At 31.8% G+C, this 16,593-nt stretch overlaps 1 protein-coding gene across 1 annotated transcript in view; it reads left to right on the forward strand.

Annotated features, from left to right (window-relative positions):
- The window catches only part of LOC143071441 (uncharacterized), a 41,491-nt gene that overhangs the window by 13,307 nt on the left and 11,591 nt on the right, over positions 1 to 16,593 (forward strand). Inside the window, exons 7-18 of the mRNA XM_076245708.1 lie at positions 323 to 1,889; positions 2,464 to 2,516; positions 3,544 to 8,236; positions 8,987 to 9,022; positions 9,577 to 9,652; positions 10,188 to 10,369; positions 11,013 to 11,341; positions 12,393 to 12,697; positions 13,523 to 13,594; positions 14,476 to 14,572; positions 15,434 to 15,586; positions 15,979 to 16,158. Coding sequence (XP_076101823.1) covers positions 323 to 1,889; positions 2,464 to 2,516; positions 3,544 to 8,236; positions 8,987 to 9,022; positions 9,577 to 9,652; positions 10,188 to 10,369; positions 11,013 to 11,341; positions 12,393 to 12,697; positions 13,523 to 13,594; positions 14,476 to 14,572; positions 15,434 to 15,586; positions 15,979 to 16,158 — 7,743 coding nt within the window. The remainder of the gene's footprint in view (positions 1 to 322; positions 1,890 to 2,463; positions 2,517 to 3,543; positions 8,237 to 8,986; positions 9,023 to 9,576; positions 9,653 to 10,187; positions 10,370 to 11,012; positions 11,342 to 12,392; positions 12,698 to 13,522; positions 13,595 to 14,475; positions 14,573 to 15,433; positions 15,587 to 15,978; positions 16,159 to 16,593) is intronic.

The raw sequence follows: 16,593 nt of genomic DNA on the forward strand, positions 1-16,593 counted from the left end.
GTAATTATAAACTAGTATCAGTACCCAATCTTTTCCATTGTATCTCAAACAATGAAACAAATAATGATGCAGTTAAAAACCTCAATGAAAAGTTTAATAGTTGTACATTTACTAAAGATTGCATATGGATTTCTGATATTTAATGGTGAGATAAGAAATAAATAATTGTTGATCATGCTTTTGTTTTGTCTTAGTCAAGTTAAAATTGAATTTGGAATTTCATTTGTCAGCAACCTTTTATAAGTATTTTATTTTCATGTATTTCTATTTTACCATTGTACAAATACATGCAAACACTTAATCTTTAATTTTTCCATTTCAGGGTTTTTCACGCATGTTATTTTCTCCTGGAAACAATATGACAAGTGAAACCATGGATGTATGTACTCTAAAGGAATCTCCAGTAACTAAAGTCGCCTCCAAATTATTACAGGATAACAATGAGTCAAATCATTCTACTGAGATAATCGTTAATTCCTACATTAGTAGTCAAGAAAAAAACAAAGGAAAGATAGATACACCTGACTTAACTGATGCTCTGTCTGACTTCTTTGATCCTCCATCTAAAGCTGCAGGTAGGAGGAGGAGTGCACCATCATATAGGAGGAATTCTATTAAAACTAAACCTTCAAACTCTTTAAGTTCAATATCCTTTACTCAGGGTGATTCAGACAAGAAAAATATCATTGAAGATCTTTTTAGCAGTAAAGATCAACATTTAAATGAATGTAAAATCGAATTTCTATCAAAACCCAATGTAGAAACAAATGAAGAAAAGAGCAATCAAATTATTGAACAATTTGATCACTGTGAAAGTGTCAAACAAGAATATGCTGATTCAGGAAAACTTGACTCTTCTTATTCAAAATCATCACATTCTAATGAAATGTCTCTAGAAAATTTAGAGAAGATTACAATCCAGAATGAACAAGAATGTTTACATGAAAATGCAGAAAATTTAATTGAAAATGAAGAATTTAGTCAGGCAGATATGTTTTGTTCTACACCATATGACGTCGATAGGACTTATAAGTCAATTCTATCAACTGCAAAAAAGAAAACACCTGCATCCAAAAAACGTGTGCGGTTTGATAAAGATTTGGATGAAAACTTTATAATCAGTAATGAATTAGACACTAATACAAGTCCTTCAGTTGGAAATTCTGGAAGGAAAATTAGAAAGACTACTGATAAAATTTCGGTTGATGTCACTTTTGAAATGGAAACTGATAATTCTAAAATGGAAAATAATGCTAAGGGATGTGATAAAGAAACGGATGATTTGTTCTCTCAAGTTTCTCCATCAGCTTTACAAGAAATGTGTTCAGTTTCATCAGATAAATTTGAAGAGTCCCCTTGTACAGGAAAGCCTTCTACATCGATTGACAATCTTATCAAATCTGACACAAATAATCAGACAACATCTTTACCAGTATCTCCTGTTGCACAAATAAATAAGATTGTTCCTGTCTTAGAGATTACAATACATCCTAGAAACGATGTTTTAGAAACTGAGAATTTGAATTGTGCAACAACCTCTCCTGAAAAAACTGTATCTGTTGAAACTAATTCTAATATAAAGACTGATAGCTTATTAAGGAAACCTGGTAAAATTAAAAGATTTTTCTATCCGACTAATTCTCAAATCAATACTTCATGTCCAAAGTCTGTTTACGGTTTCAAACAACAACTAAAGGAGACCGCTGACAATAACATAAAAGATAAAGGTCAGGATACTACAATTAAATCATCAGGAAATACTAAAATTGACAGTGGGACCGAGAGGACACCAACAACCCACATAGAAATGGTGAAGACTAGTCCAGCAACAAACACCCCAACTTTGGCATCTGGGAATACTGATTCAAGAAGCAGATCTTTAGGTTCAGGTATATGTACTGTATGTTTTATAATGCCTCGTTCACACGTGTATTATATTCGAATTGAATTCGAATGCAAATCAAATTGAATTCGCTAATTGCGTTCACACACTCTTCTTTTTTAATTCTAATTGGCTTTTTCGAATTAACTAATTCGCAATAGAAATACGCTTTTGTTAATGCGAATTAAAAGTTAACGTCGTTAGGACAGTAGAGCGAATTTGAGGCGCATTGCAATTCGAATTAGAATTGACGTTAGGACGTTTAACGTTTCGAATGCGAATTAAACTAATTCGAATTAGTTAATGCGAATCGAATTCGAATTACGTGTGAATTCAGCATTATATAATGGTTCGCACACATTTATCATGGTTATGTTGTTTTATTCAGCTTTTCTTAAGCATGAAATTAGCAGCAAACAAATACAAAGTGATATGTGTACTTTGATAACTTTACTGATTCAGTTTTGAATTTTAATGTTTAAGATTTGAGTGGATATACCAAATTTTATAATACATTATATTGACAAAAGATGAGGATATGAATACCTTATATTTAACTTTTTTTCAATCTGTTTTTGTAGGTTTTAAAAGATACAGTGATTTGGTTGAAGTTCCAGCAAAATCCAGTGCAGAGGTTTGATATAGTCTATATGTTGTTACTCAAATATACACATTATGTAAAATGATAGATTGATGGGCCATTGTTGTTTAGTTATGTAAAACATGTGAAAGAGAAATGATAAACATGATGAATATACATGGTAGCCTTTTTTCATGACATCACATGGGAATTTGAAAGGAAAGCAAGAAAATTGTACGTCATAATTAGATTTTGACCAACGGCAATCCGAGATCAAACAAACCATACAATTTTACATTGATTAAATAAAAATTATCAACAGGTCTTTTAAAAGTATGAATCGAGTAAGAATAAGAGATAAAGAAAGATGTCCTATTTACCAACATGACTTCTTTTCATATAATGATCACTGTACACAGATAATTGCAAGCATTTACACGCACAATATTTAAAATGTAGATGAATGTTTCAAATAAGTGTTTTGAATAAGAATATGACATATGTATTTAATTTACCTTGTTTACAATTTATGAACATAAAAGTCAACAAAGTCTTTTAAGCAAGATTTAATTGCAAGATTCATTATCTTTTATACAAGTGTAAATAGAGCACTAGTATAAAATTAAATCTTCTACTGGATATATACATGTATAAGAAGATGTGGTATGAGTGCCAATGAGACAACTCTCCATCCAAGTCATAATTTGTAAAAGTTAACCATTATAAGTCAAAGTATGGTCTTCAACACAGAGCCTTGGCTCACACTGAACAGCAAGCTACAAAGGGCCTTAAAAAATGACTAGCGTAAAACCATTCAAACGGGAAACCAACGGTCTAATCTATATACCGGTATAAAACAAGAAATATTTATGAACCACATCAATAAGAGAACCACTGGATAACAGGATCTGGCTTAATACAGGTGCAAACAAATGCAGTGAGTTTAAACGTTTAAATGGGTACCAACCTTCACCCTTACCTGAAAAAATAGTGTAACATCACAAAATAGAAAGACACATGTATAGAATTCATATTTGTATTAAAGAAGGATCACATTCAATATCTCTCTTGATCTTTTCAGAAAATAAACACATCAACTTCAGACATGTACACAAGAGTTTCAAGGACAACTAAGGACATGTCTAGTACACCAACATCTACCAAGAGAGATTCCACAGAAATCAAACGTAAAAGACTCAGTCTGAATCAGGAGGACTCTAATGAAAATTCTTCATCCAAAAATACTGCCAAAGAATTATCCTCCCCAAAGTTTCCCTACAAAAAAACTGTCAAAGAATTAACCTCCCCAAAGTTTCCCTACGAAAAAACTGTCAAAGAATTAACCTCCCAAAAGTTTCCATATGAAAAAACTGCAAGTCCAATTAGGTCAACTTCAGCAAGTGTAATAACAATAGATATCCCTAATCCTGTAAGTGACATGTTTGAAGATGATCTACCTGATGATTCATTTGCAAAGGAAATAAGTATGGATGGTACATTGGAAAAACTCTCTGGTAACTCAGATTACAAACAAACCGTGTTTGGTACATCTGAAAATGTATCGACTAATATACATGTAAGCAAATTAGGAAAGTCTGAAAATTTGGAAAAGGTACTTAAAGAAGGTATGCTAACAATTACACCAAATGCTTTGAAGAATAATTTCAAGGAACAGTACAAACAAAATGAAGAAATAATCAGAAAAGATACAACCAATAACATGAGTGAAAAACAGTCAGTAAATGTCAGGTGTGAAATGTTTCAAGGATTCCATACTGCAGCAGGAGGCAAAATTAACATTACAGAAAGCAAGTTATCTGAAGCTGAGAAACTTATGGTAGTAGATAGCTCTGATTTTATGGCTGAATTTACTGATGATTTCATAGTAGATCGTAAGTTAAAAGTTGAAAAAAGAACAGAATTTGAACAAGTGAAACTCCAAGGAGAGACTTCAGTGGCATCTGGTATTGAAACTAAAGTACTTGATGTGAAAATAGAGCATGTATGCAATAATGTCAACCAAAACTCAGATCTCAATAAAAACAGTGAAGTTTTATTCGGGGTTGATAGAAATCTTGTAAAGAAACTTAATTCTTCTCATGCTATAGATGGTAAAAACAGTGTTTTAGGGGAACATATACAGCCTTTAGATAAGCAATTTACTGCAAGTTCAGAAAAAAATATCAACGAGGGCAAGATACTTTCAGTAAGTTCAAATCTGAAAATAAGAACAGAATTACAAACAAGCCATGGTTTAAGTGGAGGTTTCTCAACAGCTTCTGGAACAGGAATTAAGTGTTCAACTGCAAACCTTTCAAAAGCACAGAAATTATTTGATGAAAAAGAAAATGTAGATATAAGTAAAGATTCATCTTCTAAACTTAAATATAATGGATTTGAATCAGCATCGGGAAAACAATTACCTATGTCACTGTCTAGTTTGTCTAAAGCAGAGAAGTTAATGGAGGACATGATCAGTGACAATGAGGATAAGGCAAGTGTTTCCAATGTCAGCCCTGTCCATAGAATTGGAGGATTCTCAACTGCTAGCGGAAAGAGTTTCAAAATCTCTCCTTCAAGTTTGTCAAAAGCTAAAGCTTTAACCTCAGACCCAGAAAATAATCAAGGTGAAATAGAAGGGAATATGCCTGAACAATTAAATCAAACAAAAAATGACAAATTTCAATGCCATGGATTTTCTACAGCCTCTGGAAAACAGTTTAATATTTCAGCGTTAAGTTTGTCCAAAGCACAGAGTTTAATGAAGGAGTCTCAGGACCAAGAACAATCAGATATAAGTGAAAATGATAAAGTTGCTATGCCAGGATTTGCCTCTGCCTCGGGAAAAAGTCTCAATTTATCCAAATCTAGTCTACTAAAAGCCCAAAACTTTATGGATGAGAAAGAACTTCAGGTTGTTACTCCTGAATCAACATTAAAGGCAAATACCAAAACAGGGCTATGTAATGGCCTTCTGAGTGGATTTTCTTCTGCATCTGGGAAAGGTTTAAATATTTCTTCAGCCAGCATTTCTAAAGCTACATGTTTGATGAAAGAAATAAGTGGTGAACAGGAACATTTAGCATCTGATATAAAATCAAAGAAGGAAGACTTTGAAGAATTTTTCAATAATATACTCAAACAAAATGAATCAAATGATTTGCTTACTGATGCAGCTGCGAACACAAATTTACTTGTCGAAAGTGATTTGGAAAAAGAACTAGAAAATATGCTGACAAACAAACAAAATAAAAAGGAAAATATTCAAGTTCAACCAACAAAATCGTCAAGGTTTCCACCTGGTTCTAATGTTCCCAAGGGATTCAGACCTTTCAAACCTCCAAAAATTATAAGCAAGCCAGAAGTTGTTCAAAGCAGCAAATCTGTGCCAATCCATTGCACATCTGAAGTAGATGCAAAAGTTGTTATGATTAAAGCTGACATGCGTGAGCCTTTGAAACTAGAACCTGAAAGTGAAGACAATTACTGTGGTCATACTTCTAATCTGATTAAACAAAACAACAATAATAATATAGACAGTACTTACTTGGACGAGGTGTTCTCAGAAGAAATGTTGGCATCTCAAAAATTCAGTCCAGAATCTGGTCGTCCATTGAAAAAATGTGGACGTAAAAGGTTGACCTCCTCTGTTACGAGTGATGATTTAGAACTGATTGAAGCTGAAAAAAGTATGGAGCTAACAAGATATACAAAGTTAGAACACCTTCAGAAAAATGAATCAAAGAATGTCACATTTACTTTAGGAACAGGTGGAGACAATAAAAGAACTAAAATAGAAAATTCAGAATATGAACTGGATATTGATTTTAAGGGAGATAACTCTCAATTTGCCCTTGAAGAAGTTATGGATCCTGGAAATGAATTCACACAAGTTTTAGTTGATACTGATAACAGAGATGATGAAGTGTTACTGAATTGTGAAGTTTCTAATCAAGTGTTAATTCAAGAAAAGACAATAAAAGCTGAAAATTTAGTGCAACCTATGAAAAGTAATTTAAATATTCCAACTGATTCTATTTTGGATTGTATTCCACAAGCTTCAGCTTTGGTAAATGAAGAGACTGAAATGAATGTTGACTCTGATATAACATTTAATTTTAAAAATCAAAATCCCTTTCAAAGTGCATCAGGGAAGACTGTGTTTGTGTCAGAGAAAGCATTACAGCATGCTAGACAAACAATAAGTGAGGAGGACACAAAGAACATTGAGGGTTTAGGAGACTCTTTTCCTCATCCAAGAAAGTCCATGGAATCAACTATTTCTAATCCTTTCCAAAGTGCTTCAGGAAAAACTGTTTTAGTCTCTCAAAAAGCTCTTGTGCATGCAAGGAAAACTTTAGATGACGAAAACATTGATTTGTTTCAAAGTGTTGAAGTTTCAGAAAAAGCTCTCCAGCATGCTAGGAAAACACTGGATAATTCAAGTTCATTTCAAAATGCATCAGGCAAAGGCATCTCTGTTTCACCAAAATCTCTTCAACATGCTAGACAAACACTTATAGATGATGATTCTAATCCTCTACAGATTGCTTCAGGAAAGATTGTTCAAATTTCAGAGGCAGCTCTTAAACATGCTAGAGGAACATTTAATAAAGAAGTTTTTACCCCAAAAGACAATGAATTGAGGAAAGAAACATTGAAAGAGGCAAGTGGCAATCCTTTTCAGAGTGCTTCAGGGAAAAATGTACTCGTTTCAGAAAAAGCTCTACTTCATGCCAGAAAAACACTGCATGAAGAAACAACCAACCCATTTCAAAGTGCTTCAGGAAAGAATGTTGAAATTTCAAAGAAAGCTCTACAACAAGCAAGAATAACACTGAATGATGAAATGACCAACCCATTTCAAAGTGCTTTAGGAAAGAATGTTGAAATTTCAGAAAAAGCTCTACAGCAAGCCAGGAAAACACTAAATGAAGAAACGACCAACCCTTTTCAAAGTGCTTCTGGCAAGAGTGTTGAAATTTCAGAAAAAGCTCTACATCAAGCAAGGAAAACACTAAATGAAGAAATGACCAACCCTTTTCAAAGTGCTTCTGGCAAGAGTGTTGAAATTTCAGAGAAAGCTCTACATCAAGCAAGGAAAACACTAAATGAAGAAATGACCAACCCTTTTCAAAGTGCTTCTGGCAAGAGTGTTGAAATTTCAGAGAAATCTCTCCAGCAAGCAAGGAAAACACTAAATGAAGAAAATAATGACCCGTCAATAAAAAATGTTACTAATTCTGAAAAAAATCTTCAGCAAACTATGATTACATTAAACAATGAAACAAATAACCCTTTTCAGAGTGCTTCAGGAAAAGGGGTTTCCATTTCTGAAAAATCTCTACAGCAGGCAAAGAAAACATTAAATGATCAAACTCTAAATCCATTTCGAAGTGCTTCTGGGAATAGTATGATTATATCAGAACAGTCTCTCAACCATGCCAGGAAAACTCTGTGTGATGAATCAATTAATAAGCCCAAATTTGTGTCTGGAAATACTGAAATGAATTCAGAAAAGGCCATACAACAAGATAGGAAATCATCTGGACCAAATCATTCAGTGCAGTGTGTTCCTGTTTCCAAAAGGGTTTTGCCATTTTCTGATGACCATCATAACAAGAACATGTCACCTTCATTACAAGCAAGCAGATCAGCAGTAGAAAATACAAAGAGAAAGAGAAGTGATTTTGATGATGATTTCGATATTCCCTTAGAGATGTTAGAACAGATGGAGATGTATGGTAAAAGACAAAGGACAGATGTACAAGATGGTAAGGAATATGTGTGTAACATGATAACATTGGAATGAACTTAAAAAATAAACTTTTGATACTGATATACTGTGGATTCAATTACTTTCGATGGTACCAACTTTCGTGGTTGAAGGAAAATTACCTTTTTCGTGGATCACGATATTTAATTTCGTGGTTTTGGCTGCATACAATCCTTTGAAAATTTGTAATTCGTTCAACATTTAAATTCATGGTTATCCTGTACCCACAAAATCCACGAAAATTTGTATCCAACCAAAATTAATGAATTCACAGTATCTTATAAGAGTGCTTCAACTAGACAATGCTAGACACAAACATAATTAACAAAGATTTCAAAATCCCTACTTTGGTTGCTGTAGTTTAGCGTGTTGTGTTTCGTTTTGTTAATAGTGATTGTAAGCCTGTATAAGGCATTATAAATATAAATATATCTGCAATTACAACTTTCTATTCAATAATAACACTAAATAACATAAATGTACACCACAATAATGTAATGTCATAAAGACAGATGCCTTACAGCAAAAGAGTATGATAAACGTTAGCGTAATATTAACAGTTACTATGTCTGATTTAACACACATTAGTTACTATTTTTGAACAGATATTACAAAACAATTATATGACATTACATAATTCATTTTAAGGTTGTATCATTTACTTAATGAAGATGTGGATGATGGGACATAGTTTTTATCTGCTCTTATGTAAATGTATATTACAGGTTTTTTTAACTTTACCTTTTAGGGAGAAGAAAACAGTCTTTGTCTGCAGGTCCTGAAGGTAAGAGTTTTAACAAATTTTACAAAAATATTGAAAATAACAAAATTTATATTCTCAAAAGATATGCACATTTCATTGTGTTTAATGAATCTAACACTATTATAAATCTGTGACAAAAGTATGGTCGTTATTCGGAATAAAAATTTGCATCCAAAGAAATAAACTGAGAAACATATTTTTTAATTTCCCAATAATTTCATGGACATGAAGTAATAAATAATACAGATAAAAAAATAAAATAAAAAATAAGTTAAATATAGCCTCCTAAATACTGCTTTTGAAAAATGATGATTTGATTTGAGTTTTATCTTCTATGCACCTTTGTATTGTACCGTACCCCATATTGTTACAACTATGTGTCTGAATTACCACAAAAGGTTCAATTATTTAATTGTTATTTAGAAAGCTAATTCTGCAAAGTATGGTCACTATTGATCTCGTGACATTTGGAGGTATTACTGTCAGAGCTGTTTCTGATTTATCTGCCATGCATTTTGAATTTAAGTTTAGAAATCTGTGATTTTTGGAAGGAATTTTATATTATTTAATTGTAGATTACAGTAAAGATAGACACGTTCCTGGGTTTTCACCAAAGCCATTAAAGAGTCGATCTGTACACACAAATCAGAGGTATTTATATGACATTATGTGTCAATACAAGTGTGAATTAAAATGTCCCTCCAGGATTTATCAGAATTCTGCTAATGTACTAGACATACCCATAATATGTAGGTCCTTATCTTTCAGTATCATATACCATGTATATTAAAATATTACAGAACAATCATAAAATGATATTAGTTAACACTGACATGAGGCAATCTTTTTGTAAAGTTTTACAAAATGTAAAGACTTGTTAAATTTATTTTATCTTTTAAATTCAAATAACCATACAGAAATACCCCGTATTTATAATGGTTAAAAAAATAATTAAATGATTTGAAAGATCTGTAAGTCTTTTGTGCTTTGATTAATTTTGAACATGTACTTGCAATAGACTGTTAATATTTGTCAAAATATGTTCCACAATTTCACTATGTCTTTTTCAAAGAGATATAAAAATCTGTCTCTGTAGTCATGTTCTAATGGGAATATGAAGCTATCATATTCAATGTGAGTACAATTTGTATTTCAATATGTGCAAAAATCTTTTTTTTTTCTTCAGGACCAGAATACAGGAATATCTCTCTAGTGATACCAGTATTGACACTAATGTAATTCCCAAGTCTACATTTAAAACACCATACAAGCCATCATCAGCACCCACAGAAGATATAACAACTGTTTACAGTAATAAGGTTAAACTAGCAGCTCCAGTTTTTGTGCCCAAAACTGCAAATTACCAAGGTTTGTATAGTTTTAATACCCTAAATAATTTGTGGTCCCAAGCTCTGAACAGACTTGTTATGGCAAGGAATATCAAGAATAGTATTTATATTTATCTTTTTCTTCTATGGAAGTGTTTAACAACCTTTATTAGCTATAAAGTGGGTGTTTCTGTTTATATAAATACTGTAGTAGACATTTATTGAAAATATAGTTTCATAGAAATGCAATTTATACATGATTAACAAAGCATTTTCTATTCCATGTGTATTTTGTCAGAATTTTCTGTTGGACAAGTATTTTTGTACTCTTTTAGAAAATAGATTTTTATCTCCCATATATGGGCATTATGTTTTTCGATCTGTGCATCCGTGCATCTGTCCGTCTGTCCTGGTTCAGGTTGAAAAAATTTGGTCAAGGTAGTTTTTGATGAATTTGAAGTCCAATCAACATGAAACTTAGTACACATGTTTCCTATGATTATTCTTTCTAACTTTAATGCAAAATTAGAGATTTGACCCTAATTTCACGGTCCACTGAACATAGAAAATGATAGTGTGAGTGGGGCATTCATGTACTATGAACACATTATTGTTGATACTTATGATTATTCTTTGCTGACAAAGTCTTCAGTTCTTTTTAACATGAAATATTTTTGTTACAGGAAAGAATATAACTGATCAACAGAAAAGAATACCTTTACAACCAAAGATGTCAAATAATATAAAGGTTGAAAACCAATCGGGTATAAGAAAAGACATTTCTGGTCAGGGATTGAAATCAAAGGGTTTAAATCAGACTTCTGCAATGAATGAAATCAGCAAAGATACAGTACAGATGATAGAGAATGCCAGGAAACAACAACAAGACAAGATCAAAGAGAGGTCGAAGAGAAAGGTCGTCCCAGTAGAAGGAAGGTTGTACCAGATGAAACAGTCACATAAAAGATTTAAACTGAAAGATGTTATCTCACTTAGTAGCAATATTAACCAGGTATGATTTTAGAAAATTTAAATGAGCTGTCAATATAAATTGAAATGAAAACAGCTTTCAAAGTTCAGAATATGTATTTTTTTCTCTTTTATTTCTAATATATGTGTTTATTTTTGTTGAATAAGGAAAATCAATGTGTATACTTGTTTTTGTGGCTATGAAGAATTTTCTGTTAAAGATTTTGAAAATATTTTTATTTTATTAAACAATGAAAGGAGTAGATCCGGTAAGGATCAATTTTGGCCTCAAATTTCAAGTTCATCTGACGAATGAATTTGACCTCTTTTTAAACACTTAAGTGTCTATTTCATTTGAATCAATTAGTTTATGTGAAAGATTTTAACTGATTTAGTCATTGAAAACGATCCGATTCAAGCTCAAATATGAAAAATCTACCAAATATGTTGAAAAATGTCACTTTTTAGATAGTTTTTGTCAAAAATGAAAGTGGCCGCATCCGTGTTCATCCGAAATCTTTATATATGTTATGTATTATCATAAAATACAACTTACATTTCAATATTAAGGATGAACACGAATGCGGCCACTTTCGTTTTAAACGAAAACCGTCTAAAATTTAGCTAAAATGATAGAAATGTGAAGATTTCAGTAATTTAGCGTGACTTAATGGTGCTAGTACTCGATATATGTGCATTGTATTGCCAAAAACAATCAATATTTATGTAGCAGAAGCATTCTACTGTCCAATATATATTTAAAAGTTTACATTTTAACAATTTTGTAAAACTGCTATATTTTGGGGCCAAAAAGGGGTCTTACCGGACCTACTCCTTTGTGATTCACCATACCCTAATAAACATACTTAAGGTTGTAAATTTTTCCTCAACAAATTTTAATACACAGTACCACTTGACTTTTATTCTGTATTAATGTATAAGTATTATGATAAGAAATGTACACACATTAAATTAAGTGGTACATTGTAGTAAAGAAACTACAACATAATAGTTTAGTTCATAATTGGAATCCTTGACAAAAAAATACTAAGGAAGAATTAACTGATATATTTTCACTACTTTTTATATTTCAGTCTGCCATGAGTCATATACATCCTTCAACAAGAAAAGTAAGATGTAGTAATGCAGCTCTCCATAAATTTTACTTACCTGACTTTTATGGTAAGAATGTTCACCATATAATTGTCGGAGATGGAGCTATGCTGGTTCCTGATGATAAAGGCTATGCAGGAAAGGATGAGTTTTACCAAGCATTCCTGACCATAGATAATGTAGACTGTAAGCTGCTTGATGAGAAATGGTTCTGTAACCATTATAGATGGGTAGTTTGGAAACTAGCAGCTTATGAAGTTACTTCAGTTGGGATCTTTGCTGGAAGGTAATATATCCAAGGAAATTATTGTATAGTGTGTTAAAATCCAGCTATTGCTAGCAACATATAGGAGTCACTTCTGTCATCACACTTTATGTTGATTTGCAATTCCTTGAAAATCACTAAAAAAAATCTTATTTTTGTACATACAGTTGTGCATCTTCTATTTTGATTTTTAATCTGATTATTTTTTGACCTACCAAAACATGGATTCTGTCATTTTTGCTTATATTATTTGGAGATGGCAGGCATCATACATCTTCCTTTGAAGAGACACATATGTTTTATAAAGCAATGGCAAACATTATATTTCTATTGATTGGTTGTTATTTTTATTAATTCTGTGTTGAAATGTTTGATTTTTCTAATGAAAGAACACCTCAAATAAGTAAACCTAATAATTACCAGACTTAACTTTTCACAAATAGAACAATATTATATGAAAAGGTTAAGGGATTACATTAATCGATAAATTCACAGAAATTTGTATTATCTTGTGTCATTCTTAAAATTGAGAATGGAAATGGGGAATGTGCCAAAGAGACAACAACCGGACCATAGAGCAGACAACAGCAGAAGGTCACCAACAGGTCTTCAATGCAACGAAAAATTCTCGCACCCGGAGGCGTCTTGCATTCATGAAGAAAAATAAATAGAATGGATGGGAACAAAAGTTTTGACATTTGATTTGACAATGTATGTTGCTTTTCATTGGTTTTTAATGAACTTTTATAATATATCTGGAATAATTTTCAAATGTACAAAATCATTAATTATATCTATTCTTCTACAGTATAGAATATTGACATTGTTTTATTTTATGTATTATAGATGCCTGACACCAGAGGTTGTGATGTTACAGATGAAATATAGATATGATAGAGAAATAGATAAATGTCAAAGGTTTGTTGTATGATAATATTTATGGATTAAAATTGCAAAGAATAAAACATATAATGGAAAAGAAGCATATGGTGTATCAAATCAAAACAACATCACTACTTGCACATGAAAAACCAAAACCACTTGAACAAGGCTTTTATTGCTGCTCTTAATCTCAAAGGGACAGCTCAGCTTTAAACAAGGAGCAAGTTCAAGACAGCCCTTTTAAACATGTATGTCGATCTAGCTATGTCAGTGGGTTGAAGTAAAATCACAAAAATACTGAACTTCGAGGAAAATTCAAAACAGAAAGTCCCTTATCAAATGGCAAAGTCAAAAGCTCAAACACATAAAATGAATGGACAACTTTATAGCTTGTTGTTCGGTGTGAGCGAAGGCTCCGTGTTGAAGGCCGTACTTTAACCTATAATGGTTTACTTTTTAAATTGTTATTTGTATGGAGAGTTGTCTCATTGGCACTCACACCACATCTTCCTATATCTAACAACTGTCATATTCATGACTTGATACAGACATTTTCTTAATATGTTGAAAATGGTGGTTTAAACCTGGTTTCTTAGCACTAAACCTCTTACTTGTATGACAGTTGCATCAAGTTCCATTATATTAACAACAATGTGTGAACAGAACAGACGAAGACAGCTGCTTAATTTTTTATGGCAAAAAAGCTTAACAAATACTGTCATAAGTTCCCCAACAATCTAACTAAAAATACATGTAAAACACAAACATTCAGACATATTCTAGATACTTTGGCAGAATATTTCATCTGAAAAGGGTAATTGATTCCAGTGGTAAGAAAGAAAATAAAGTAGCACACATAACCACATTTATATTCAACAGTAAAATAAACATGTGTATTAAATCCTGATTAATTCTAGGTCTGCTATTATGAAGATATGTGAAAGAGATGATACACCATGTAAAAGAATGGTTTTGTGTGTATCTGATATAACAATGGATGTTAAGGAACCTAAGGTATGTCATTCTATGATAAGTTTGATACTTTGAGCAGGATTAAGAACATTCTGTTGGTATTGGTGTTTGTACAAAACTATTTGTTAAGGGGACAATGATTGTGAAAAGAACAAATTGCCTTTATTATAACCTGCTACCATCAATATATTGAAGGTGAGTTTAAAAAGGCAATATGATTTAAATCAAAATTAACTGTAGTGAATTTTGTAAAACAGCAACAGATAAAACAATTAAAAATAAATTTGTTTGATTCTGATGAGAGTTTATATGACACTTGTTTCTAGAAAAATCTTCATCAATAATGTGTGTGAAATACTTTTGTAAATCAAATGTAGCAAACATAAAAATGCATAAAAAACAAAGGAAAAAACAAACTACCAGTAAATAAAAATCAAAATATTATTTGGTCAAATTGTAAAAGGAAATGTCATGAACTGTTATATGCAAAATTAAAGTTTTGACCCAGACTTTAAAGTTAACTGAACATGGGATGAGAATGTTTAATGGTGTCCATTGTTACAACTAATTATTCTTGTCATGAAATGTGACCTTAGTTATTCCTGAATGAATAATGTAGACCAGTTAAGAAACTTTTGATTTCTCTTTTAATTTTTAGAGGATAATATAAAAAAGAAGATGTGGTATGATTGCTAATGAGACAACTCTCCACAATAGACCAAATGACAAAGAAATGGACACCTTAAATAGGCCTTCAACAATGAGCAAAGCCCATACCACAAAGTCAGCTATAAAAGCCCACAAAATCACAAATGTAAAACAATTAAAACAAGAAATCTAACAACCTAATTAATGTACAAACAATGGGTAAACCAATTTTACACATGTTTATTTTCTTTCCAGATATCATTAACAGATGGCTGGTATGGTATTAAAGCCAGAGTTGATGGTCCCCAGTCTAACCTGATTAACAAAGGGTGTATACAGATTGGACATAAACTTTGTATATCTGGAGCTGAACTGACTGGTTCCCAGGATGCTTGTCCTCCGTTAGAGGTAGAATAAGTTATCTTTTTTACTTTTTATTCTTTTAAAATGTGCTTGTGAAGAAACTTTTAAACATCCATGTTTACGTGATTTGCTTGGTCAAACCTAACCTCTGCAGATAAGGAGCTGTCCGAAAAATAGGAATCAAAATTATAATTTGATAAGACCTTTTCAAAATATGAAAACCATCTAATAAGTTTATTTTGTTGATAAAGTTGCATATTAAAGAAAAGGTTCTACACACTAGTCTTATCAGAGAGTATTTAATTTTTCGATGACATCAGTCTCAGAGCATTCTTTTTTATCATATTCTCAGGATCAGTTAAAAAAATAAGTATAAATAATTTAAGTTTAACATAAGTTTGTGTTTTTATACTATAATGATTAATTTGAAATTTCAGGCACCAGAAGCATTGATGTTGAAAATAAGTACTAATTCTACAAGACCTGCCTCTTGGGATTCCATTCTGGGCTTCCAAACTGACCACACACCTCTCTGTGTACCTTTGACATCCCTACAAGGAGAAGGTGGAATAATTGGTTGTGTTGATGTTTTGGTTGTGAGGAAATATCCTACCATGGTAAGGTTATAATATAGGAGTTTTAACTGACCACACCCATGTCTGTATATCTTTGGCAACAGATAGTTGTAAATTCTATAATGATATACAAACACTCTCATGTTTCACCTGTGAAATTTTAATCCATTCTGATGCATACTAAAAGCTTTAAAATGTCTAATGTTATTGTTTGACACTGGAAAAGGACTTATGGGGTGACACAGTACTAAAGACAATTACAATGTAGCTGAGAATTTTAATACTCAAAGATATTGTTTGGTTTTTGCCAAAAGAGAAAAAGGTTTAACTATACAGTAAATAGGAAATTGTTTGCTATCTACTCTCCTTTAAAAATAATCGGTATTAAAATGATAAAAATAAATTATATTAAAATTAAATAAGCATAATAAAGTGAAAAATTATTAAATTTTTATGCCCCACCTACGATAGTAGAGG

This window comes from Mytilus galloprovincialis, chromosome 4, assembly GCF_965363235.1.
Source record: "Mytilus galloprovincialis chromosome 4, xbMytGall1.hap1.1, whole genome shotgun sequence".
Taxonomy (NCBI): domain Eukaryota; kingdom Metazoa; phylum Mollusca; class Bivalvia; order Mytilida; family Mytilidae; genus Mytilus; species Mytilus galloprovincialis.